We start from the raw sequence: 24,129 nt of genomic DNA on the forward strand, positions 1-24,129 counted from the left end.
CCGACGGCGGGCACGGGGCTCGGCGCCCCGACGGGGCAGGGCTCCGGCCCTCCCGCTGCCGGCCGCGCCGTCGGGGCTCCCCGGGCCCGCTCCGCCGCCCTCCCCGCGGCCGCCCCGGCCTGGCCGCGCCGCTCCTCCGGGGCCTCCGTCGGCTTCGGGCAAAGTCCGCCCCAGCGCGGCCGATAAGGGCCGGGCCGGGCCGAGCCGAGCCGGGCGGGCGGGGGCCGGGCCGCGACGGGCGGGCGGGGACGCGGGGTCCGGGCGGCGGCCGCCCCCGCGGCTGCCGGAGGAGAGGCCTCCCGGCGCTGATTTGCATAAGCTATATTGCCTAATGGAGGCCGGCATGGCTTGGTAGAGGGCGGCCGGGGCGGAGCGGAGCGCGGCGGAGCGGCAGGTGCCGGGGGCAGCCGGGCCGGGCCGGGCCGGGCCGGGCCGGGCCGGGCCGAGCGCGGGGAGAGCGGCGGGCGCCCGGGACCATGGTGTCCCAGCTGAGCGCCCTGCAGCGGGAGCTCCTGGGCGCCCTGCTCAGCTCCGGGGCCACCAAGGAGGGGCTGATCCGCGCCCTGGAGGACATGGTGCCCGCCGCCGGCTTCGGCGTCAAGCTGGAGAGCCTGCCGCTGTCCCCCGGCGGGCCGCCCGACGGCAAGGCCGCCTACCCGCCGCTCGCCAACGGGCACGGCAAGGGCAAGCTGTCCGGCGACGAGGGCTCGGAGGACGGCGACGACTTCGACACGCCGCAGATCCTCCGCGAGCTGCAGGCGCTCAACACCGAGGAGGCCGTGGAGCAGCGGGCGGAGGTGGACAGGATGATCAGGTACCGCCGGGGGGGCGGGCGGGGCGGGGGCACGGCGGGGACATCGCGGGGACACGGCGGGGGCATCGCGGGGGCACGGCGGGGACACCTCGGGGACACCTCGGGGACACCCCGGGGATGCCGTCGGGTGGTCGCGGCCGCCCCGAGCGGCGGGGCCGGGTGTGCCGGGCTCGGCCCCGCCGCCGGCTCCGTCCTCCGTCCGCGCCGGGAGATGAAACATAAACTGCAGCACGTGGAGCCCGGGGCGTTATTAATTTATTTCTATAAATCATCAACAGAAAGATACACAAAGGGCCGCGATTAGGGCGAGCGGAGAGGCGGGTTATTCATTGCCCGAGTTGTAAACCAGGCGGGGAGGGGGAAGGAGGAAACCCCCAAACGCGGCCGCTCCGCTTCCGACCCGGCCCGGCCCGGGGATGCGGCTCCGAGCCGAGCCCAACGGAGCCGAGCCGTGCCGAGCCGAGCTAAGCCGTGCCGAGCCGTGCCGAGCCGAGCCGTGCCGTCGGGGCGCGGCGGAGCAGCCCCGGGCCCGTGGGGGCGCGGGCAGGGAGCGGGCCGGAGGGGATCAGCGGGGCCGCGCCGCTCGGGGCTGCCCCCTCTGCGCACCCGGGGCCGGTGGAACCGCGCTGGGAACCCCGCGGGGCCGTCCCCGGGTCCCCCCCTCCCCGTCCCCAGGGGTCCCGACGGGCCGCGCTGAGCCTGTCCCTCCGGAGGGCTGTGCCGCTGCGTGCCCCCCGCCAGCCCGCGGCCCCCAACGGCCCCGGTGTCCCGGGAGGGACCGGGACGGAGCCGGCACCGCGGTGGGTGCCGTGGGTGCCGTGCTCAGCCCCACGCCTGCCTCGGCGCGAGTCTGGGCGGCCCCGAGGCTTTTGGGGACGGGGCTGAGTGGTGGCACCCGTGCCAGGCCAGGGCTCGGCCGGGCCCCACAGGGTGCTGAGGGGCACGGCATTGCATGCCTGTTCAGCGGGGCACCCACCCACCCGGGCACCCACCCACCCCTCCTGCGTGCCACTGGGTGCTCTGCCTGTCCCCGATTCCCCTCCGCCTGCTGCTGTGCCCGGCCCCGGGGTGCCCGGGTGGCACCGGGGGTGCAGGGAGGGCTCTGCCCCGCGTCGCTGCTCTCCCACAGGTGTTCCTGTGCAAAGTTTGCCTTTGGTGCAAACAAGAGCAGGCACATGTCCCTGAGGAGCCTTTTGCAAAGAGCTTGTGTTTGCTCTAAGAGAGCCCTTTGTACTTGGAGAGGCAGCCAAGGTAGAGGCGTCGGGAGCCATCGGTTTCAGCCCCGCACTGGGGCGAAACCCCGCTCCGCTGCCACCCCACAGCCCCAGCCTCCTGGCCCTGGGTTCGGCTCAGTCACGGGCTGTTCCCATGCCCCTGGGGGTGCTCGGCCCCAGGGATCATTTTGGGGACAGCAGCGTGCCCCGGGCTTGGCTGCCCACCTGCACCACGCTCACTTGGGCGTCCCTACAGCCCGTTCAGGGGGCCCAAACGTCCTCAGCTCTGTGCTGGGGCAGCGTGGCACCGAGGGCAGCGCCAACCCCGGCTCCTTGCAGAGCCCGGAGAGTGGTGCTGGTGGTGCAGAGCCCGGCTCCGGGGCGAGACGCCCCGCGGCTCCCTCCCGGCCAGGCTCCAGCGGCCCCGCTGGGTGCATAGGGCAAGCGATCGATCGCTGCAGCACCCTCATCCCATGGGGACGGTGCTGCAGGGGAGCCGGGGGAGCCCCCCGGGTGGGGAGACAAAAACCTTCTCCGAAACGTGCCCGGGGCAGAGGGGAAGGGGCGGCCGTGGAGCCCTCGGCCTCCAAGCTCTGCTCCGCGCTGTGTGCACAGGGAGATGCAGATTAGATAGATCACTGATGTAGGGAGCCGGGTTTATAATCCATGTGTATAAATTCTTGGCATATTTCTCCGAGGATGTTGAGTGTATTTACCGGTTTTCAAGGCTGACAAAGAGGGCGAGCGGGTGGGGGGTCCTGGGGAGAGGGACGGGCACGAGGCTGGGCTGGGAAGTGCCTGCTCTGGGTCGGCGTTCGCAGCCGGGCTTCGTCGCGGTTAATTCTGGGCAGGAAAAAAATAAAGCCTCTCCTCGATGCCAGGGGCAGCGCGGGGTGGAGAAGGGCTGCGGAGCGAGGGCTACGAACTGCTCCTCCGGTATTACCAAGGGCTTCTGGGTTGTTGTTTTTCCTGCATGTAAAGCCCTGATGAAGATTAGGCAGTTAATGAGTTTTTCATTTTGGTGACAGAACCAAAAAAAAAAAAAAAAGGGCTTGTGTTGAATCAAAATGTTTTCCTCTCTGCCTTTTTAGGTTAACCGAAAAAAAAAAAAAAAGGAAAAGAGGCAAACAAACACTCAAACGTTTCATTTTGGGTCAAGTCCAAACATTTTGTTTAACATGAAACAAAATGTTTGGGTTTGGTTTCAGGTTGTTTAACCCTTTTGAATACGGTCAAATAGATTTGTAAAGAAAAGCGTTGCTCAGAAATTAAGAGCTGAATAATTGTTTTGAAAGCGTAAGTGTGAAACGCACCAGAAATACCAAAGGGAAGCCTTTCATGGAGTTGCAAAATGAAAGGAAATTTGCGGACTTTTTTCTAATGCTCACATAATTTTCTTCAGCCAAAACGTTGCCAAATTTTATTTCAATTCAGAAGTCACGCCTGTAACCCAAAGTCTCTCTCTTTCCCTTTTGGTAGTGCGCTCTGTCGCGCTGGCTCGGGATTTAGCTCTGTAAAAGCGATGCCCTTGGTTCAGCTGTGGGCCAGCCTGCTATGTGGAAGGGTGACCAGCTCTGTCCCATTAACTTATTAGTAACCAGCAATTAGTAGGATCAGGTAGGCATTGTGAGCTGCTGGGGAGAGAAGCCCGCGTGCAGCCCCTCGGCTTGCGCCCTGCTTCACCCCCTGCTGGGAGCGGGGCCGAGCGCCTGCAGGAGACCCGCGGCGAGAGGAGCTCTCCTTGCGTCCCGCTGGCTCCTGCGTGTCCTGGGGCAGCCCAAGGGCCTGGCGGCCCCAAAACACCGTGCTGCCCTGTCTCCATGCCGCTTTGGCGATGTCTTGGTGGGTAATTTAATGTGGGAAGGGGCCGGGGGCTGTGTCGTGCAGACCCCCGTGCCCGCCTGGGTAACGCCCGTGCCGGGGCAGCCCGCTGAGGGCAGTGCCGCCGGGCGCTGGGCCGTTTGCAGCGTCGCCTCGGGTTTACGCTCGCTGCAAAACCTGCAGCCGAGCTGCTGCCCACCGCTGCTGCATGGCCGAGGTGCTGGGCGGAGGCTGCGGAGCCGGTGGCCCCGTCTGTGTTGTGCCCGGCTCTGGGGACGGCAGCGGGGTTTGCGTGGTGCTTAACCTGGTCGGGGCCTTGGGCTGGTGGGACAAGCGTGTGCCTGTGTGCGCGTACAGCTCTGCGGGTCCGCAGTGCAGCCGGGGCCATACAGAGGACACTGTGTATGCAGGAAGGAGAAGGGTCTCCAAGTCCGCCTCCACGTGAAAAAATCACCGGTGGCACCAGGACAAGAGGTGCCGCAGCCCGAGCCCGCTGCGCTCAGCGGGTCGGTGGGCTTTGGGCACGGGAACGTCCTCCAAAACAGTCCGTGCCCCCCTGCCCCAGGGCCAGGGAGCCGACGAAGCGCCCCTCCATCCAGCGGGCTGCTTGCAGTTGGGTGCTTTTGCTTTGGGTCCAAACAGCTTTGTTTTCGTGCTGCATTCAGGACAAAAAGTAAGAAATCTACTCGTTGGGTTTTTTCCCCTTGACAAGTTGAAGGATCCAAAATAACTAATGAATTGGAAAAGCATTTGGACGGTTATTCCAAGTACAGCATTAGAATATCTCATTATTTGAGTGCACGACTGTGACCAGGTTTAGGTTCCACGCCGATTTTTCAGTCTTAGAGCACTTCCTTTTAGCCCAGCGTCCTCGAGTACCGCAGAACAAACCCAGGGGTCCTAAACCCGGGGCGCTCGGTGCAGGTGTGTCGGCCCGTTTGTCTGCCATTGCGTTTTGCTTTCATCGGAGCTAAAAGAACGTGTACAGCATTTTTAATTTCGGCCATAATTTCGTTTGTTCCCTAAATTGGTGCCAGCTAGCACAGGGACACCAAAGTAACGCTTATTTAGGGAAGAGCCATTTTGCAACTGGATCCTGCCGGAGCCAAATTCAAGTGTTTGAAAATATTCGAGACTGACTTAAAGTTACTTGGTTAGGGTTTTCCATCCTGGGGGCCACCTGGGTTTGCTCGCTTGCTTTGGCTTTCTGCTCCTCAGCCTCAGCCCGGGGCGGGGGGATGGAGGCCAGCGGGTGCCGCGGCCGCACCCCAGCCTCTGCCTCCCCCGAAGGACATGGCCGTGGGATTTTGTGCCCTCCTGAAAGAGGCTTCAGTCCAGGGCAGGGGGAGGGGGCGAGAATATTTGTCTACCACCAGTAACAGTGGGTTCCCGATGGTAATAACAGGGTTCCATCGCAGGAAGAAGCAAATTCGGGGGAGGAAGATTAACCCTTTGTTTCCTCCACCCCGCAGCGAGGACCCGTGGCGGGCGGCGAAGATGATCAAGGGCTACATGCAGCAGCACAACATCCCGCAGCGGGAGGTGGTGGACGTCACCGGCCTCAACCAGTCGCACCTCTCGCAGCACCTCAACAAGGGCACCCCCATGAAGACGCAGAAGAGGGCCGCCCTCTACACGTGGTACGTCCGCAAGCAGCGGGAGATCCTGCGGCGTAAGTACCCGGCGGGGACAGGGCTGGGGCGAGCGCCGCGGGGCGGGGGGGCTCCCCAGTGCCGGGCGAGAGCAGCCCCGGGCTCCCCCCTTGAAAAGATTGAATTGATTGAAAAAAATCAATTTCGGCTGCAGGAAAAGTGGGTGGGAGCCCCCCTCGGTCGCAGTGACGCTGCGCGAGCTGCCCCGAGCCGCTCAGGACATCTCGGTCTCTGTAGGTCTGTGTTCCTCAGAGCCGGGAAAGCGATCAACGACTGCACGCCATCAGATCCATTTCCCACCTCTGCCCCCTTTTTCCTCTCTCCGCTTCTTGAGCGTGCTCGTTTTCCGCGACTGCGTGTCGAAAAAGTAAAGAGAGAGGAAAGAAAAATCCCGTAAATCATTTGTACCTGCAGCACGGTCTCGGGCAGTTGGAGCTATTTAAAACACAGCCCGCTTTGACCGAGCACCCGGAGCAGGGCTCCTTAAATCCCCGGGGCCCGGCTCATGCAGAGAGCGGTGGCAGTGGGGCCAGCGATGCGCTGAGCCCTGCCTGGCGTGACGGAGCCCCTCCGCCAGCCCCGCTCGCCCAAAAGGATGCAAAATGCAGCAAGAAAAAGCGCAGGAAAGGGTTCAGCACCAAGCGCTGCCGCTTTGAAAGCGCACCTGGAGATGTGAAAGCAAACAGAGCCCGCTCCGGTCTGGGGCTCTGTTGTCACAAGGGGAAAAGCCATTACAAAAAGAGGGAGAATTCCCCCGCAAACCTGAGAATAATAAAAACCTTCCATTAATCTCCCTTTACTGCCACGGTGACAAGTGCCCGGCTGGACGCGGGGAAGGTCACCCCTGGCGCACAACTCGGGGGCGCGGGGCTGAGCCCCCAGCTCTCCGAGCCTGGGGTAGGGCGAGCACAGGAGGAGGGGGCTCTGCGGTGGCCAAGAGCTCATTCTGGGGGGCTTCGGTGTGCCCTGCCTGGCTCCTGGCTTGCAAAATTCCTCCCGGAACAAGCGCAGGCCGGCAGAGCCCCGCTATGAATATGCATGCCCTGCGCATGCCTCCCCATTAAACACCCGTCCGGGTCGGTCATAACCCCCCTGCCCCTGCCTGCGTGTGCAGTCGGTGCTGGGGTGCCCCGAGCCGGCACCGAAAAACGCCGGGGCCGGGGGCAGCAGGGGGGGTCCGGGGGGGGTCCGGGGGCTGCCGCCGCGCGTGACGGTGACTCTGAGCGGCGGCTACAGGCCGGGTCACGTCTGCTCCTTTCTCTTTCAGAGTTCAACCAGACAGTCCAGGGTTGTGGAAATAGGACAGACAAAAGCAGTCAGGATCAGCTGCTGTTTCTCTTTCCAGAGTTCAATCAGCAGAACCAGGGGGCTGGCCAGCTCGACGATGCCTGCTCCGAAACCCCCAGCAAGAAGATGCGCCGCAATCGCTTCAAGTGGGGGCCGGCCTCCCAGCAAATCTTGTACCAAGCCTACGACCGCCAAAAGAACCCCAGCAAGGAGGAGCGAGAGGCGCTGGTGGAGGAGTGCAACAGGTAACGGCCGCCCCGCGCCGCCCGCCACTTCCTCTGCCGCCCTGCAGCCTCTCCTCCAAAAACCACGCGTGGTGCCGGGCTCACGGCTCGCAAACCCACAGCAGCCCCGGCTGCCTGCTTGTGGCACGGCGTCGCTGAGCCACTGGCCCTGGTTTCGCCTTGCTTTGCCCCCCTGGGCAGCGTGCGGACCTGAGCAAGCTCCCTGCTGCGGTCAGGGATGCCGCGGGGATGCCGCAAGGTTGGAGGGAGGTGGGGTGGCTTTTGTGGCATGGATGCAGTCGGGAAGAGCGGGCGGGCATTGAGGAAGGGCTCAAACACCCCCAAATCCTACCCGAGGCCCCCTGTGCGTCGGGGGGGCTCCCCAGCGGCACCCTTGTTCCAACGTGTCCCCTTGCACGCGCAGGGCCGAGTGTCTGCAGCGAGGGGTGTCTCCCTCCAAGGCGCACGGGCTCGGCTCCAACCTGGTGACGGAGGTGCGCGTCTACAACTGGTTCGCCAACCGGCGGAAGGAGGAGGCTTTCCGCCAGAAGCTGGCCATGGACGCCTACAGCTCGGGCCAGCCCCCGCACAGCATGAACCTGCTGCTGTCCCACGGCTCCCCCCACCACAACCAGCCCAGCGCCTCGCCCCCCAGCAAGATGCCAGGTAAGCCCCGTGCCCAAGGCAGCGCGGTGGCCGCCCCGCTTGGGTGGTGGCGCTGAGCAGCCGCTCTACTGGCCCCCGTTTCTGCTGGAGAAAGGGGTGCTGGACCCCTGGGGCCGTGCACGGCCAAGGTGGCAATGGCCTCGGAGGGAGGATGGTCCATGCCGTCCACGTTGGCCAAGGGGCAGCGACATAGCTGAGCTCTTGGTGCAGTTTTCCTGTTGGCAAACCAGCCACAGACACATCAGCTGTGCGGCCATGGGGTGGGACCCCGCTCGGCACCGGGGTACGGGGACGTCCCGGTCCCCCTGAAGCCTTGATGGGTGTGGAGAGGAGCGACCGCTGTCCCTGCAGCCCGATGGCTGGGCGAGCCACGTGGCGAGGGCTGGATTTCCGTGCCGCCGAGGACAGATGGGTGTTTGCTTGGCTGGCTGGATTTGACGGCGTCCCCGCGCGGGCTGGGCTGGGCTGGGCAGGGGCGGGGATGCGGGCTGCTGCCGCCTGACGTGGAGGGCAGGGGGACGTGGTGCCGGGGGAGGAAAGCTGCCGGGGGGCACAGGGCTGGCCCTGGAGGCCACCCTAACGGCACGAGTGGCTGCGGGCAGGGGGCTGCACCGAGCCCTGCGGCCGGGCTCCCCTCTGCCCCCGGTGTGCGCTGCCGGGGGGATTGAAGCAGGAGATAACGCCGCGGGCAGAGCCACAAGGGTAATCAGGGAGGGCCCGGCGGCGGCCGCAGCGTGGGGCAAGAGGCATTGTTGGGAGAACAATCCCCATTGTGCCGCTACCTGCAATCTGCACTCCAAAGCCGCCAGCCCCGGCAAACAAGAGCGGGCGCTTTGTGGCGGGCGGCGAGGGGTCAGCGCGGGGCCGCGGGGCTGCGGGCGATGCGCCCCAAACGCCCTGGGCCCTATCTCGGGGTGGCACCCGCGCAGCCCGGCTGGGGAGCTGAAAACCGGCCCCCTCTCGGAGCTGTCCCTGCCTGGCTCGCTGCAAGCCCCCAGCCTCATCTCCGAGCGGAATTCAATGAAGCGGTGTCCGGAGAGTCCCGTAGGCACGGGGAGAGGGTGCAGAGAGCTGGGGATGGCGCTGTCCTGGGCGCTGTGGGACCCCTGGGCAGGCTCCACGTGTGGGGACACCCTCGGGGCGCAGAGCATCCCGCACCCCACCCGCCCCGCTGGCGGCAGCGGCCGCAGCCCGGCTCCCGGCGCAGCTCTCCCCGCGGGGCGGCCCGCGGTGACCACGGGGTGACCCTGCCCCAGGAATGCCCCGCACAATGGCGGGACCGGGCGGACGTTTGCCCTCCTGTCACCGGCTGATTGCTTACAAGGTGCCCTACAAGCACATTGTCAGCAAAATCAGCTGTTTTCTGTGTCGGCCGCCGGGCTTTACAATACCGCACCAGCATGCAGCCCCGCGTTGTCATGGCGTTGTCCCCCCCGTGCATGCTTAATTGACAATTAAGCCGGGGCTTTGAACGAACCCCGCTGCCTTTGATGTGCCCCCGTCCTGCCAGCGCGCATGCAGGCACCCCGCGAGAGCCTTTGTTTTCTTCTATTAGGGGACAGCAATTATTGTAACCGCGGGCATTTATCTCGGGGCTGCGGGGCCGTTAAGCCCAAACCTTTATTTTCCCATCCGAGCTTCGGCCAGCAGGAGCCGGCCGCGGCTATAGGGCCGATGACAGCCCATTCGGAGGGGCTTTTGAGCCGGGCAGGAGTGATGGCCGCGGAGGGGTCAGGAGGGCTCGGCCGCGGGGATTTGCTGGCGGGCAGCGCTGGTGCGCATCGGCCTCGCCGAGGAGGAGGAGGTGGGCACAGCGAGGGCCGCGCAGGGGTTTTGTGGGCCGCTTTTGGAGCGACGGGCTGGGATGGAGCTCAACCGCCGCCTGCGTTGGGGTCCACCAGACCCGGTGGCATTTTGGGCCCTACAAGCTGCGCGGCAGGCTCGCGGCCCCCAAAACACCAGCGGCTCCTCCAAGAGGTGCTGACCCCATCCGTGGCTGCGCGTGCTGGGATTTGAACTGCCCTTGCACCGTGTGTGGCGCTGTCTGGAGCCCTCAATGCCTCCTTAACAGCTTAATGACAGCGCTGGGGACGCTGCCCGCGTCCTGCCCCTCTGCGTCCTTCCCTGCCGGGGAAGGGAACGGTGGGGCTGGCTGCGAGGGGCAGCTCAGGGCCTCTCGCAGAGTGGGGCGCCGGCATCGCCTGGTGGGCACGCTGCGGGCAGTGCCCTGCCAAAGGGGGGGATGACGGCCAGGGGCAGGGGGAAGAGCTGGAAAAGTCGGGCATCCTCCCAGCCTCTTCCCGGGGACCCCGAGCCAAGTCTCAGGGCAGAGTTTTGAACTATTTGGAGGTAAATACTTAAAGCCTACCTCGGAGGCTTCTCAGACTCTGGACTTTTCCCTTCCTATAGGGTATTATCAGTGATCTCGGTTCCCTGTTTGCCTTGAAGGTCACTCAGGGCTTTATCTCGCTGCCTCGGTGCCATGCCATAGACTCTGGCTTATGCCATTTTTATCTTCAAGAGCCCCAAAGACAATCAGCGCATTGACGAGATTAGGTGACGCGCTGCCCCCCCTGCGTCCCCACTGCATACAAAGGGCCCCGGGGCGCCCCGCAAAGCCCCGGCCCCGCAGCATCTCCCCCGCCCGCCCCATCCGTCTGGCCGTGCCCACGCAGCAGACATCAGCACAGTCCTTCATATGCGTGTATATAACAAATAACGTATATATCTGAATGTACGTGGTATATATTTTAGATATCTCTACAGACATACGTACAAGTGTAAAAATAACTCAGCTCCACGCCCTGAGGTTCTCGGTAAACTGCGAGGGCAATTGGGGTGATTTTAATTTTTTTTTTTTTTTCCTTAAAGAAAAGCCTGTCCATAAAACCCTGGTCCAGAGGTACATCAGTTTATATCTGGATCTTTCAAGTTGTTCTTTGATAGCCGTGGGGTACGTGCTGGTTCTGGCTGTGGACCCGGTGCCAGCCGTTGTAATTCTTTACTGTTGCGCTCATTGTGCGGCTCTGTGGGTACGGTGTGCTGTTAGGAGCTTTTCCCGGTTTTATGGGGGGTAATTAGGGCTTTATGACAGCAGCAAAATGGGAGGGTCCAGTCCCAATAAACAGGTTTATAATGGATATAAACTATGCACCTCTGTAACTGAGCGAGATTAACACTTTAGGGACAATTTGAGTGGCAGCCCCAAAATCGGCGATTTGCGGGGTGTTGGCGAGGCTCCGGGCAGAAACACAGCCGGTGCGAGCAGCGAGCAGCCTCGGGATGCTCCTGGGGACGCTCCTGGGGACGTGCCTTGGGATGCGCCGGTTTGGGGACGGGCTCTGGCACCCCGCAGAGCCGGGGGTGCCGGCTGCGGGGCTGAAACACAGGGTTAAGGCTACGGGAGCCAGACCCCGCGGTTTGTCTGGAAACATGGGAAAGCAGTAAAACGTTTCACGGGCTGTGCAGCTCGGGGGCCAAACAATAGCCGGGTCCCATAAACAGACTTTTATATTATGGCTGTAGCTCCAGTTGGAGGAAGAAAAAAAAAAGTCTTTAAGGGCGCAGGCTCCGCGGGCAGGCCCATTAACAGTGATTCACGGGCAGGCTCCTCTCCGGGGCGGCTGCGCAGAGCTGGACGGGGAGAGGCTGAGGAGGAATAAATCTCGTGCTGGGGCCGCTTCAAGCACAGGAGAGCGGCGGGACAACAATCGTGCTCGGCTCCGTGCAGCCGCCTGGCCCGCCGGGCCATAAACCCTGAGCTCGGGTGGGACATGGAGCCCCCCAGGAGGGAGCCGTGCGTACCGGGGGGGGCAGCAAATGGGGCCAGCGAGGTGTCAGGGGACACGTCCTGCGCTCAGACCCACAGGACGGCCGCGCCGTCTCCCCACGGCCGTGGTTGAAGCGGGGCTGGGCAGGAGCTCGCTGGGGAGGCAGGAGGAGCGGCACCTCCATCGCCCGGAACGCTGTTGGAACTGACCAGCGTGAGCCTCCCGATGCCAGCCGCCCCGTCTGCCGAAATCCAGCCCGACGGCGAGGGCATACAAACAACAGTAATATCCGTCCTGCTCTAGGAATGGAAAAAAAGAAAATAAAAAAATAGTTGGTGGCTTCCCCAAGGCCGCAGTTAGCCGCAGCGGACGGGAAAACCCTTACCCTGCCCAAGCCTCGGCCGCCAGACTGCCTGGACGCCTCAGCGGTGGTTATCGCTTCTCAAACAGTAACAGTCTCGTCCTCAGGATTGCAGGGAAAAGCTTGAAAATCGGCTCTTAACATCGCCTGCTTCTTAAAGACAGCTTCCTAATTCTGGGTGTCTTGGCTGAACTGGGTACAGCGTGATTTGGGGCTTTAAAATTTTGTCCTTACTCAAAGCCTCACAGAATCCAAAAGGGGGGAAGATCGCCCTGGCAGTTAGCAGACCTCGGCATCCCTCCCTTGTGGTGTTACTGCTTGAAACCTTACAGAGCGTCACCCTCAAGGGTAACGTCTCACCCAGTCCTGCGTTTCTCAAACGCACCTCGGGTTTCTTTCGTAGCCAATTCAATCACTATTCCATCGGCACGGAAACTATAATTTAATCTCCAGCCGGAGCCGCCTGTGCTCCTCGTCTATCTTTAAGACCATTGTGAGCAGAAAGGGCTTTATTTTATCTCCCCTCCCATTGTTTGAGTAGCGCTGCAGGATCTCAGGCCGGCAGCGGCTGAAGCACACTTTGCACGAGGCCGGGGCCGCGGGGAAGAATGTGGTGACAGTGCCCCGGTTGAGTAATGTTTACCCTGCTCATGGCTGGGACGTCCACTCGTACCGGCAAATATCCACCTGCCAGAGGACATTCTTGTATTATCAGGGATAAAGGGGTTTGCTGGGAAATGATCAGGAACCAGACATCGCGGGGAGATTCCTATCTGCGGGCCGTGTTTAACCAGCTGATGTTGAAAAATTTGGAGGCAATTAAAGAGTGACTTTTCTGTGCTTTCGGCGATGGCAGCAGGTAGCCTGCCGTGCTTTATCCGCCGCTTTTGGGGCCTCGTGCGCAAAGCGGCCAGACCCGAGTTATCGGTTATTTCAGTTGTTTCTTCTTCCTTGACTCGGAGGTTTTAGAGCAGCCCTTGGAGCATCCCCACAGACCTGCCGCCCGCCAGCCCGCACTGAGTCTTGGCCGGGGGATGCCAGCACCACCTCTGAAGCTCCAGGTCCTCGGGGCTTCGGCCACCGTGCCAGCAGGGCTCCTGGCACCTGGCGGAAAGAGCCCCAAAACCCCAGGGCAAAGACCCGCTCCCTGGGCACGTGGAGCTGCTCGGTTTGGGGACAGGTCCTCAAGGTGCCCATGCGGTGGCCGGTGTCACCGGTGATGTCTGGCTCTGGCTTGGGCAGATGATGCTTGCAGAGGTTGCTGCTGGTGATTTTCATTCCCAGGAGAGATTTGGGCCCTCGGGCCAGCTACCGCTTCGATCTCCGGGGAGTTCAGTGAACCCGGCTGCGAGCCCGGTGCTGGGCTCCTCGTAATAAATGGCTTCTCACCGGAGTTGTCAGGGCACCCGTGTAAAAGACGCTTTTGTTTCCCGTGGGTTTTCCTTGGTTAATTATTTGTGATCTGTAGATGCCTTTCCATGACACACGGCTGATCATATGGTTATCAGCGCAGGGCTTTTTAGCCAAATTAAATATATTTGTATTGAAGACCTGTGCTCAAGCCAGATTTCACTCCTTGGCGGTGTCAGGCTGCGCTCTGGTTTGGAGGTTTGCATTTCTTGTCCCTCTGTCCTCCTGCGGCGCTCGGTTAATCATGCACTTGTCAAGAGCGAGTCGAGAGGGAAATGGGATGCGGGAGAGGCTGAGAAAAAAGCGAGGGCCGTTGTCGTTCGGAGCCGGGAGGGCTTTGGGACAGCGGGGCCCCGAGGAGCCAGGCGGGCCACTCGGAGGAAGAACCCCGGGATGCAGAGCGGCTCCCGCAGCTCAGGGCTCCCAGCCGGTGTCCGAGAGCCCGGGGACCCGGCGGAGGTTGCACGCGGGTGTGCACTGTGCAAGGAGAGCACGAGGGGTGCAGACGGGTGCGGAAGGGTGCCTGTTGTTGGCTGGATGGGTCTGATGGGGGCAGCCCCTTTCTGCCCCGCAGGCATCAGGGACAGTCGGGTTGCTCGGGGAGCTGCGGCACTGTTTGGGCGCTTGGTATCCCTCAGCTTTGTTTTCTCCGGGCAATTTCAGGCGATGGGGCTGGGGAGAGGCTGGAAAGCAGCAGGGGAGGAGGGGGCACGTCGCCTGCTGCCCTCCTCCTGCTCATCGTTCAGGGGGCTCACACGTTTGTGTGCAAAGCGGCTGCGTCCTCGTGCTGCGTGCCCCAGGAGTGCCGGGGGGTTCCTCACTTCTTGGGGGGTGGCACGGCCCGGGGGGGGTGCCCTCACCGGGGTGCCCTCACCGGGGTGCCTGCGGGCGATGCCAACGCCTGGCGCTGTTTTGCAGGGGTGCGGTACAGCCAGGCGGCGAGCGGCGAGGCGGCGTCCTCTGGGGCCATCAGCCACCACGGCAGCGGTGCCATGGTCACCACCAGCCAGGCGGTCCTGCAGCAGGTCTCCCCGGCCGGCTTGGACCCAGGCCACGGTTTGCTCTCTCCCGACGGTAAAATGGTGAGTACACCTGGCCTATTGTGGCGGCGGCGCTGATAAGATAAGAGGGCCCAGCGGGCAAAGCAAACACGCTTTCCCCGGGTTTCACACGCGGCCCGCGCCGAACAATGGGGCATTGTGGGGCCGGGGCCGTGGCGCGGGCGCGTGCCCGTCCCCAGCGCCCGCCTCGAGCGCGATGCGCGGCCCCGCGGGCGGCGTGTTCCCCAAAAGCAGCCCGTAAACCTGACAGAGCCCGCTCCGCTCCTATCGATCGCGTGCCTCGCTGACTGACGGCGCGCTGGGTGGATCACTGTTTGCTTTCCCCTGCCGATGACATGGGCATTGATAAAATGCTCATTCATTACTTTTCCTTAAGCCCTCCCAGGTTCTCAGCTTTGCTGGGAAGCTCTTTCCTCCCCGGCCGTGCCGGGCTGGTGCCAGCCGCCGGTGCTGTGCGTGGCCGTGTGCTGGTGCCAGGCTGTGCGGGCAGCGGGGTGGTGGGGACGGGATGGGACTGGACACAAGGGATGGGACGGGAGCACGGCGCTCCCTCGCAGCGGGCTGCTGCAGCTTTGTGGTGCCTGGCTGCCCCGCGGCTCTTCCGGGAGGAGGTTTTCCTGCTGAAAGTGAAAGTCGCACATGGCCCTTGGCAGCGGGGCCAGCCCGCTCTGCCCTGGTTTTCACTTCCATTTTCGCAGGACTGTCCCTCCTGGGCCGTCGGCTGTGCGTCCCCACAAGTCTGCTGGCTGGGTGCTCCCTCCTGCAGCCTGGGCTCCTTCTCCTTGCAGCTCTCCGCACTGCCTTTCCCTCTGCTCGCCCCCACGAGGGGCTTCTTGCAGTTCCCTGCTCTGCCTTTCCCTCTGCTCGCCCCCACCAGGGGCTCCTTGCAGCCCCGCAGGCTCGGGTGCTGCGCTGGGCACACCGAGCGTCCTTCGCCAGGCAGAGGAAGCACTGCAGAGCGATCCCAAGCCCCGCAGCACGCTCCCTTGCCATGCGCCCTGAGCACACCCATGTCTCCCTCGGGGTGTGTTGAGCCTTGTAACCCTGAGCCTTGAAGTCATAAAATGAGTCACGACTGAAGGCAGCAGCAGGCACTGGCGGCGCGGGGCGGGGGGCGAGAGGACAAAGCCGTGCGAGGAGCTCGGTGGCGCGGAGCTCTCGGCGCACTCCAGCCAGCTCCTTTTGCAGGAGACCCTTTTTGGGGGGGGGACAGGAGCCCTCCGGGAGTGGAGCTTCCCTCGCGTGGCAGAAGGCCGCTCAGAAGTGCAGTGGGTTACGCTGGGGGAAGCAGCCTGCTAAAGGCACACGCGGGCAGAGCACTGCTGAATTATCCCCGCTGCACAGCGCCGTCTGGGGCTGCTCCGGTTCCCCAGCAGCGTGCAGCCCTGCCAGCTTATCTCTGATCTTTAAGCAAGGCTAGCTAGTGCTTGCAAGTTATTTAATAAAAATATGCTGTAGGCTGTGGTTTCTAGTAAGTAAACATGTGCCTTTAATACCCCACATGAAACCAAAAGCTGCCAAGGAAATTGCTGCATCTGAAGGCAATCGTTTTTTAGGGAGGAGTGCTACAGAGGCTGCAGATAGCTGTGGTGTTGCCCTCCTTTATGCTCCTGCGTTGCTCCTGTAGTCCCAGAGAGCCCCCTGCAATGGTCCAGTACTTGGCGGGTCTTTTCCAGTCCTGCCCTCTCCAGGTGACTTCTTTTGGGAGCAGCTCTTTTGCCCAATTCCCCCAGAAACGTGCCCAGGCTGCAGGTGAGCGGCGTGCGTTTGCTGCGAGCCGCCTGGCTCGTGCACCGCGGCGTGGTGTGACCTGGCCTTGAAGAAACTTGGAAAGTGGAAAGTACTGGATAAGGAAACATGAGTCACTCTCGTGCTCTGGAATTTATTGATGTATTCGTTTCAATTGCAATGAGGCTATCTCAAATTCAATGGGCAAAATAAACAAGGCGCTGGGCCCGGTGTCCAGGAGTGTCACACGAAGAGCCCGAAGGATGGCTCCGAAACCTGGATCGAAGCTGCTCGGTGCAGGAGGGTCCATCAGAGGGGTCAGGAGAACTGCAGCGAATCAATTCAGCAACACCTAGGCGCTGCTGTACCCTGTTTACACCAGGGACCAACGCAGACCTCCCAGCACGCTCTGAGGGTCTCCGCGTGTGTCTGACCGTCACACACCAACCCCAAATCCAGGGAGCCGGCTTTGGCCACCTCACCAGCACTGCCCATCTGCACGCTGTGCCTGCAGACCCTAAACCAGGATTTTTTTCCATAAAAGTGATGACTAAGAAGATCACCCAGGTCTTTTTTATTTTTTTTTTTTAAGTCCCGAGTTTATATTTCCCACTTTCCTCTACAACCGTGACGGCTGGAAGTTAATGAGTGCTGAGAGTCCTCAGTTGTCCCCAGCGGCAGGAACTTGGACCTGGCGAGCAAAATGGCAAACGCCTGGGACGCGTCCTGTCCCTGGTGCTGTGCTCTGCTGGAGCGCTGGCAGCCGCTTCCAGGGGAGCTTTGCACCGCTGCTGCTTTGCTATTTATTAACGCGACGTTCAGGAGTCCCAGCCAGGGTCTGCAGCCCTGGGGCACCTCACTGAAAGGTGCCCAGTGTGGCCGCAGCCTGCTCGGCTCCTGGGGGCTTCTTCCGACGCCCCCATCCCCGTTTTTGGAGTTGCTGTGTCCGGGTGGTGTCAGGGAGCCGGGAGCAGCCCTTGTCGCGTGCCTGATGTCTCCTTTTGCATTGCTCCTTGGCAGATCTCCGTGTCGGGCGGCGGGCTGCCCCCGGTGAGCACCCTGACCAACATCCACAGCCTGTCCCACCACAACGCGCAGCAGTCCCAGAACCTCATCATGACGCCGCTCTCGGGAGTCATGGCCATCGCACAGAGTAAGCACGCACCCGGGACCCCTCCGGACCCCTCCTGCGGCGCGCTGGGGACCCCGGCGCTGACCGTCCCCGCTCTCTCCCTCCTCCCAGGTCTGAACACCTCGCAGGCGCAGAGCGTCCCGGTCATCAACAGCGTGGCCGGCAGCTTGGCGGCCCTGCAGCCGGTCCAGTTCTCCCAGCAGCTTCACAGCCCGCACCAGCAGCCGCTCATGCAGCAGTCGCCCAGCCACATGGCCCAGCAGCCCTTCATGGCCACCGTCACCCAGCTGCCCAACTCGCACAGTAAGGGGACGCCGGGCGGCTGCCCCGGGGAGAGCCTGGAAGATGAACTCGATGGGAAATGGGCTTCTGCTCCCCTCCTGCGTGCCCCTGCCCGTGCTCGTGTGCTCTCTCCCCTGGGTGCCAGCCGGGGTGGGGGTGGCCGCGTCCTGCTCCGTCCCCTCCTGCCCCGGTGCCACCCGCTGTGCTGCATCACCCCCAATGCTCCCGGGCTGGCCGTGGTCCCCAGCAGCACTTTGTGCAAAGATTATTTTTCCTTCTGGGTTCTTATAGCCACAAATTGCTTCTCGCTCTGGTCTTACTGGAGGAGGTGGTCAGCAGAAGCAAAAGCCTCCCCTTCTGGCTCCTCTGTTGTCCTCGCCCTGCTCCAGCACCTGGCTCTGCTGGGCTCGGCCTTTTCACCCGTCCTTTGGTCCACCCTGTTTTCCCTGGGCGAGCTGGTACCTGAGAAAGAGGCCGTTTAGAGGCACACAGCAATTTCCTCCCACTTGTTTTATTGTGTCCCTGTCCCCGCAGTATCCATCCCCACGCGGCACCCACGTGTGTAGCGCAGGGTTTGCCTGCTTTGCTCCCCTTCCAAGGCTCTGGGTGACTTTTCTGTGACGGCCGCTTGTCCCCCTTCTCTCCGCAGTGTATGCACACAAGCAGGAGCCTCCCCAGTATTCCCACACCTCCCGCTTCCCCTCGGCGATGGTGGTGACGGACACCAGCAGCATCAGCACGCTCACCAACATGTCTTCCAGTAAGCAGGTAATGGCCGGGGCTGGTGGCAGGGCAGGGCTGGCGTAATTCGGGGTGTTTGCTCCACGGGTCCCGCCTGCACTGCGTGTCCCGGCTGAGGACGAGCCCTTCGGTGCTCGACACCCAGCCCCAGAGCTCCAGTGGGCTGCGAAAAACCCGTTGCAGATGGCAAGCGTGATGGGGACGTGGGTGACAAGTGGCCGTGATGGACTGCACTTGTCTGAGGCCACGCTCAGCTGCACGGGGCTGGGGCGTCCTCGGGGGGCTCGGCTCCGGCCCTTCATGGCTGGGGTGAGCTGGGATCGGTCGGAGCCGGGTGCACGGCAGCCCCAGCCCCAAACTTTATCTGCCCCGTGCCGGCACAGGACTTATCCCGGCTCAAATCAGGTGCGCGAGGCCTTACTCAGACAATGGCCCCTTTCTAACAGCCGGCTCTGGGGACTGTGGGAAATATGCGGCCCTTATTGATTGCTAGATAAATAAGAGAGAGCCTTGAACTTGTATGCAGATAAACTTTCTTACTGAGCTTTGACAGTGGAGAGGAAAAAAATGCCTGCAATGACCACAGAGTAAATACAGCGTGGGATTGCTGCGGGACCTCCCTGCGGATCCTCGGCTCCGTTTGCTGCTCGGGGGGCGAGGAAGGGGCTGGGGCCACCGCGGGGGCTCAGGGTGCCCGGGGTGTCCCCCGGGGGAAGGCAGAAGTGCCGCGGGTGATGAGCGCTCCGGCTGGGCTCGGTGCAGGCTCCCGCTCTCCGTGGTGCGTGGGGCGAGCGCTGCCCTGCGCCCGCGCGTGGCGGCGTGGGGGCGGCGAGGCGGGGCCGCGCTCCTCGGGAGCACCATTTCCTCCGCGCGGCCTTATCGGCCCATCTGGTGTGCGCTCAGCCCGAACTCCCCCTGATTAATCGTGCTCTCCTGCCACGGGCCGGCTTTGATGCCGGCTTGCCGAAACGAGCCCGCTGCACACAGGAAATGTCCTCGCATGGGAATAGCGCCTGGGCAGCCCCGCCGCGGGGCCGCTGCCCGGCCGGGCGCTGCGATCAGCCTACCTTGACGTGGCGCTGCCCGGGGCTCGCTCGTTTGCCTCCCTCCATCCTGCCTTCACCATTTAATTAAAGCAGGAGAAGGGCTTCTCCGTGCAGGAGGGGGGAGATGGGGCCAGGCCGTGCAGATGCTGCTGGGGACGGGTGCGAAACGCCCCCGGCGATGGCCAGAAGGCTGCACCCAGCCCGGGCAGGGCTTGGGGTTTTAGTGGTGGCCGTTTGTGCTGCGGCTCCCTGAGCAGTCCCCTCTGTGCAAGAGGGGCACGCAGCTCTCGGTTCCTCCGACAACGCTCGAGGCCGAGCCACCATTTTTATTACGTTAGCAAACACCTGATAGCCGCAGCCCGTCCCTAATGACATGTCACGGGAGGCTCCTGGCGTCTCCTTATCTCCACGTTACGATGTTTGCTGTTCGCTCCAGCCCGCAAGGTCACCCGCGGCTGCCGGCCCCCACCCCACCGGTGACCGGGGGACCCCAGGGACGGGGCAGGGGCTGCTGCGGTGGCACTGACGGAGGAGCAGGGGCTGCCAGGTCCTTCCGAGGTGACAGCGGTGCTGGGGACAGCAAAGCCCCGCTCCCACCCAAACGCTGCCTTACCAGCATAAACTCCATAGAACAATTGCTGCAACAGGCCCCTTTTTTTTTCTGTTAAAGTCTTATTTTGGGGGTGGCAATATCTGGCTCAATGTGTTTTCGCAGTGCTCTACCTTTGGGGGTGCCGTGGGGCTTGGGGGGGGTTCAACAAGGTCGGGGGGCCCACAGGAGATGCCCTCGGGGAGCCCCGGCGCCGCGGCGGTGCTGCCCTCGCCCTCCAGTCACCGTGCTGCTCTCTCCCTCCCCAGTGTCCCCTGCAAGCCTGGTGATGCTCCACACCTCGCTGCCTTTGCACATAGCAACGGGAACTTTATTTTCCACAACATCCCGCGGGCGACCCGCGCGCCGAGCCGCAGCGAAGCCCAGCGCCGCAGCGAGGAGCCCACTTCCCCGACACGGAGCCGGAGGCTCAGCACCCCGCCAGGACCGGCCCGAGCCCGAACCGCGGGTGCCTGCCCAGGGACCGCGCCTCTCCTCCCCTCCGCGCAGTATTTCCGAGATGTGTCTTGAGGATTTTTTTATTATTTTTTTTTTTCTTAAGTATTTGCCTTCCAAGAGGCCGTTGGCTCTCCCGAGGAAATAGGAACGAGCTGTCCTGAGAGGTGGCAGCAGGGGAAGACGGACCTTATTTAAGTTACACTCCTCTGCCCGACGGACTGAGAGGGACTTGGGTCTGTTACTTGGCGCTCGGAAGGAGGAATCGCAAGAGCTGTTGAACTGAGCCAGTTAAACTGTAAATATAGGTACAGTCTGCTCCATCCTCACCTGTCCCCACTCCTATACATAAAGATTTATATAAAAGAAGTAAATTTTGTCCAATGGATGTAAACTACTGTAATTAAGTGCAATTCCCCCATCTGTATATATTGTTCCTGAATCCCCTCTCTCTCTCCCTTTTATTTTTTTTTTGGTAAAGGTCAGAGCTGAGTATGCTGTTGGTTTTGTATTTCCCTTCTTCCTTTAAATGAGCCAGCCCACGAGGAAAGCCCTGTGCCTATGCGAGGACGCCAGTTCAGCAGCACCGGTCCCTGCCCTGCGGAGGGACGGGCACACACACGTGTGTCCCCCCCCCCCGGCACGGTGCTGTGCCGAGCAGAGCCCCGGCAGCTGGCTGCTGACGGCCAGGGCCTGGGCAACCCCGAGAGCTCGGGGGCTGCCTGTGTTGGGGGGCGCAGAGGTGGGCTGCTGGGGGGTGGAGAAGCGCTCAGCAGCCCCAGCCACGCAAACACGCTGCCGGAAAGCTCAGAGCACCGGCAGCTTCCAGGGGAGCCCGTAGCTCTTGTGCTGTGCAAGGGGATGTGGCTGCAGGAGGTGCTGGTGGGGTCGTCCTCAGACGGGGTTTGGAAACCCTCTGCCTTTCCTCCTCTCCGTGGGACGCAGCTGGTGCCCAGTCGCTGCCTCGTCTCCTGCCCAGAAACCAGCCAGTAGAGGTGCCTTATTTTTCTGCTGCTGCTGACGAGCCTGGCTGGCTCCCCCCTCAGCAATAACCACGGTGCTCTCACCGTGGCAGCGTCGCCTCCGAGAGGTGCTGCAGAAGCAGGCTGGAAGAGCCCTGAATTCCCACAGACCCAAATTCCTCCCTGCTCACTCCGGGATGAGGGCACGGGATGTTTCCCTGCACCCCAGCAGCCTCAGACCACCAGTCCCAGAGCTGCCTCTCCCCTGCCTGCGGCGGCTCCCAGAGGACAGGCTTCAAAGCACGATCTCCAGCCTGTGGATCAGCCCAACTCCACGGCGAGGGCACGTCTCAGCTCCGCAGCCGCTGGTGTGGTTTAGGTGCCCAACTTTGCAGAACCGTGGAAGCTGCACGCGGCGGCGTCTCACTTCCCGTGGGACAGAAGCTCCTCCGTGCACACACCCCTTCGGAAATGGATCGAATGCTCCCAAGTTGTTCATTTTTTAAACTTTGCCATGTGTGCCAACTGCTGAGGGTGCTTTAGAGAGGTGAAGGGCAGTGGAAGTGCCTGTGGACGGATGACCACTGCTCAGAAAAACACTGGACGCTTTATTTAGGGCACGAAAGGCTTTACTGTGTGTCTGTACAATGTCTGGCACGGTGGGACCCTTGCTGGGACTGATGGGAGCTGCCCTACGGTGAATAAGTCATCACGAATTGGAGACCAATATTCAGAATGACGTCTAATTTAATGTATACCATAATTAAACACCATTTCTTCCTACTCGTTGCTGCTGTGTGATCTGTGAATCCTGCCGCAGCGGGCGGTGCTGCTGGGGTGGGCAGGGGGCAGCGGGGACTTGGGGCTCCTGCGGTACGGGCAGTGCCACCCCGCTGCCTCCCTGCGGTCCTGGGGGCCGAGCCCACCAGCTGGGGAGGCAGGAGGGGAGGCAGAGTTTTGCTCTGAGGCTTTCGGGGGTCTGTGACTGCCAAGAGCTGAGGCTTGGAGCACACCGGTAGCAAAGGGTGGCTCCTCTGCAGGCACGGTGCAGGGCTTTGGTTTGAATCATGTTCAAAAGTGCCCGTGTTTGGCTCGGAACCTGTTTCTTTTCATCATTTAAGTGTGGGCTGCTGTGGGAAGGGCCTTCAGCACAGCGATGTAGTGCTCGCCTTTAGGGCCGGAGCAGGACACCCCAATAAAACCCTCATTTGGAGTTTCTGTGATTTTTTGCTGCCTCAGATCAAAAACTGGAAGCTCAAAGCTGGAGGAGGAGGGAAGGCGTGAGGACTGCTCGGTCCCTTTCACAGAGACCTGGAAGTGACACACTCTTTTAGCGAAGTTTGGAGAGAAAAGATGCGGGATTTATGCTGAGATCCCCGCTGCTCTCCCTGCTCAGAAATTCCCTTTCAACGCAGCCGAGAGCCCAGCTGAGGCTCCAAGGGGGCAGCGCCTGTTGGGGTGTGATTTCCGCACAGCTCTCTGAAAACCTCTGATGGACTGAGAGGCACGGGGCCTGGGGTGTGAACAATACGGGTACAGCATCGCTTGGTAAGTGGCCCCCTGTCAGCACTGCTCTGCAGAAAGCCGTGCAGAGAAGGTAAGTGAAAATCTCGGGGAGTGGAGGCTCTGAGGGCCAACCCCACGGGAGAGGGGCCGGGTGGTGGCAGGAGGGACCAGGCCAAAAAGGAACTGGGAAACGGGCACGGGGCACATCCAAACAAAGGCACAGATGGAGAAGGCAGCAACCATGGAGCTAAGTGAGTGTGATAAAGCAGGCAGGATAAAGTCAATAATATGAATAGAACAAATGATTAAGAAGAGAAAGTGTTTACCCAAGAGGTGTGAATGCACGAAGCTGCCAAAGAGCTGCCCGGGTGCTGTCCCCCACCCCTGGGCACCAGCAGGCTGGGAGGAAGGCAGCGTGACGGTTTGCTGGAGGATGCTGTGGGCGCTCTTACAAACGTGATCACTGCAGGGGGAAGGTTTCCACGATGTGGATTTAACCTCCGGCTGAGGGACCCCCCTGCCGGGGAGGTGTCACCCCAAACGCCCTGAGCAGCCTCCGCTGCAGCTGCCTGGGGCTGGAGCCGTGCCTGGCCCAGGCCTCGCCTCGTGCCCCTGCTCCTGCGACACCCTGCGCTGCCGGGAAGCACCACTTGGCTGGGAAATACCACTTAAGGGCAAAGGAGGCTCCTGCAGGGTGTTGGTTTTTTTTTTCCCTCCTGTTGCTGTTGGGGCTTTGTGTTTGGCAACACAGTTGTCATGTAGCAAAGAGCAAAGACACCTATTGGAAGCATGGCAAAGCCCCTGTACTAGCTGCGCCGTTTTACAAGGCCGGGTGGTAATCCTGCAGTCCAAAGCTGTTTCACTGGGAATTCCTGCACATGCGGCTCCGTGGGCTGCCACGAGGCTTTATGGGTCAGCTTCATACCCGTAACCGCCTGCAGCCTCCTTCATGTCAGAGTGAAGCCGCATCACTGGATGTAACGTAAAGTGCAAAGGAAAATCCCTCCCTCCCCGATCCCGGGATTACCGAGGCCGGGCTGTTTTGGCTCTCCACAGCACGAGGACCGCTTGCTGTGTTTGTGCTCCCTTCTGGCCAGGGCACGCAGGCTGCAGGGATGGGGCTGGGGGGACCCGAGGGTGCGGAGGTGGGATGCAGGAGAGCTGCCAGGATCGTGGCTTTATCTTTAGCTCCACAGGAGAGCGCAGCCTGCTGCCACCTGCCAGAGACCCCTGCTGTTTGCACTGCAGCACGCTGCCAGCAAAGCCACTGGTCAAACCCCGGTTAGTGCAGCCCTCGCCACGTTACGGCTTTATCAGATGGCGAGCACGAGCCCACTGCGTGGGGCTGCGGCGGGGAGTGGGGCTGCTGGGGCTTATCACCCCTGTGATCATGGGCAGGACAGAGCC

The 24,129-nt window shown here is 62.1% G+C and overlaps 1 protein-coding gene across 5 annotated transcripts; it reads left to right on the forward strand.

Annotated features, from left to right (window-relative positions):
- The first annotated feature begins 280 nt into the window (after positions 1-280).
- HNF1B (HNF1 homeobox B) lies at positions 281-21,999 on the forward strand. Of its 5 annotated transcripts, none has more exons than XM_080563547.1 (9): positions 294-814; positions 5,322-5,521; positions 6,769-7,033; positions 7,437-7,678; positions 14,138-14,301; positions 17,029-17,161; positions 17,252-17,443; positions 18,072-18,190; positions 20,068-21,999. In XM_080563547.1, exons 1-9 carry the CDS (start codon positions 477-479, stop codon positions 20,086-20,088), a joined length of 1,674 nt encoding a protein of 557 aa, XP_080419673.1. In that variant the 5' UTR covers positions 294-476; the 3' UTR covers positions 20,089-21,999. The 5 variants fall into 5 exon arrangements, with proteins under 5 accessions (XP_080419675.1, XP_080419676.1, XP_080419673.1 ...); XM_080563548.1 differs by having other exon boundaries at positions 296-814; positions 6,847-7,033; XM_080563551.1 differs by lacking the exon at positions 294-814 and adding an exon at positions 950-3,870.
- Positions 22,000-24,129: the final 2,130 nt, after the last annotated feature.

The sequence above is a fragment of the Anser brachyrhynchus genome (assembly GCF_964034855.1).
Source record: "Anser brachyrhynchus genome assembly, chromosome: 20".
NCBI lineage: Eukaryota > Metazoa > Chordata > Aves > Anseriformes > Anatidae > Anser > Anser brachyrhynchus.

Excerpts from the sequence above, each read along its gene's own strand:
- HNF1B (XM_080563547.1), top strand. The coding sequence starts at position 477 with ATGGTGTCCCAGCTGAGCGCCCTGCAGCGGGAGCTCCTGGGCGCCCTG. Across the intron at positions 14,302-17,028 it reads TCTCTCCCGACGGTAAAATG|ATCTCCGTGTCGGGCGGCGG; the intron begins GTGAGTACACCT and ends GCTCCTTGGCAG. Across the intron at positions 17,444-18,071 it reads CCAGCTGCCCAACTCGCACA|TGTATGCACACAAGCAGGAG; the intron begins GTAAGGGGACGC and ends TTCTCTCCGCAG.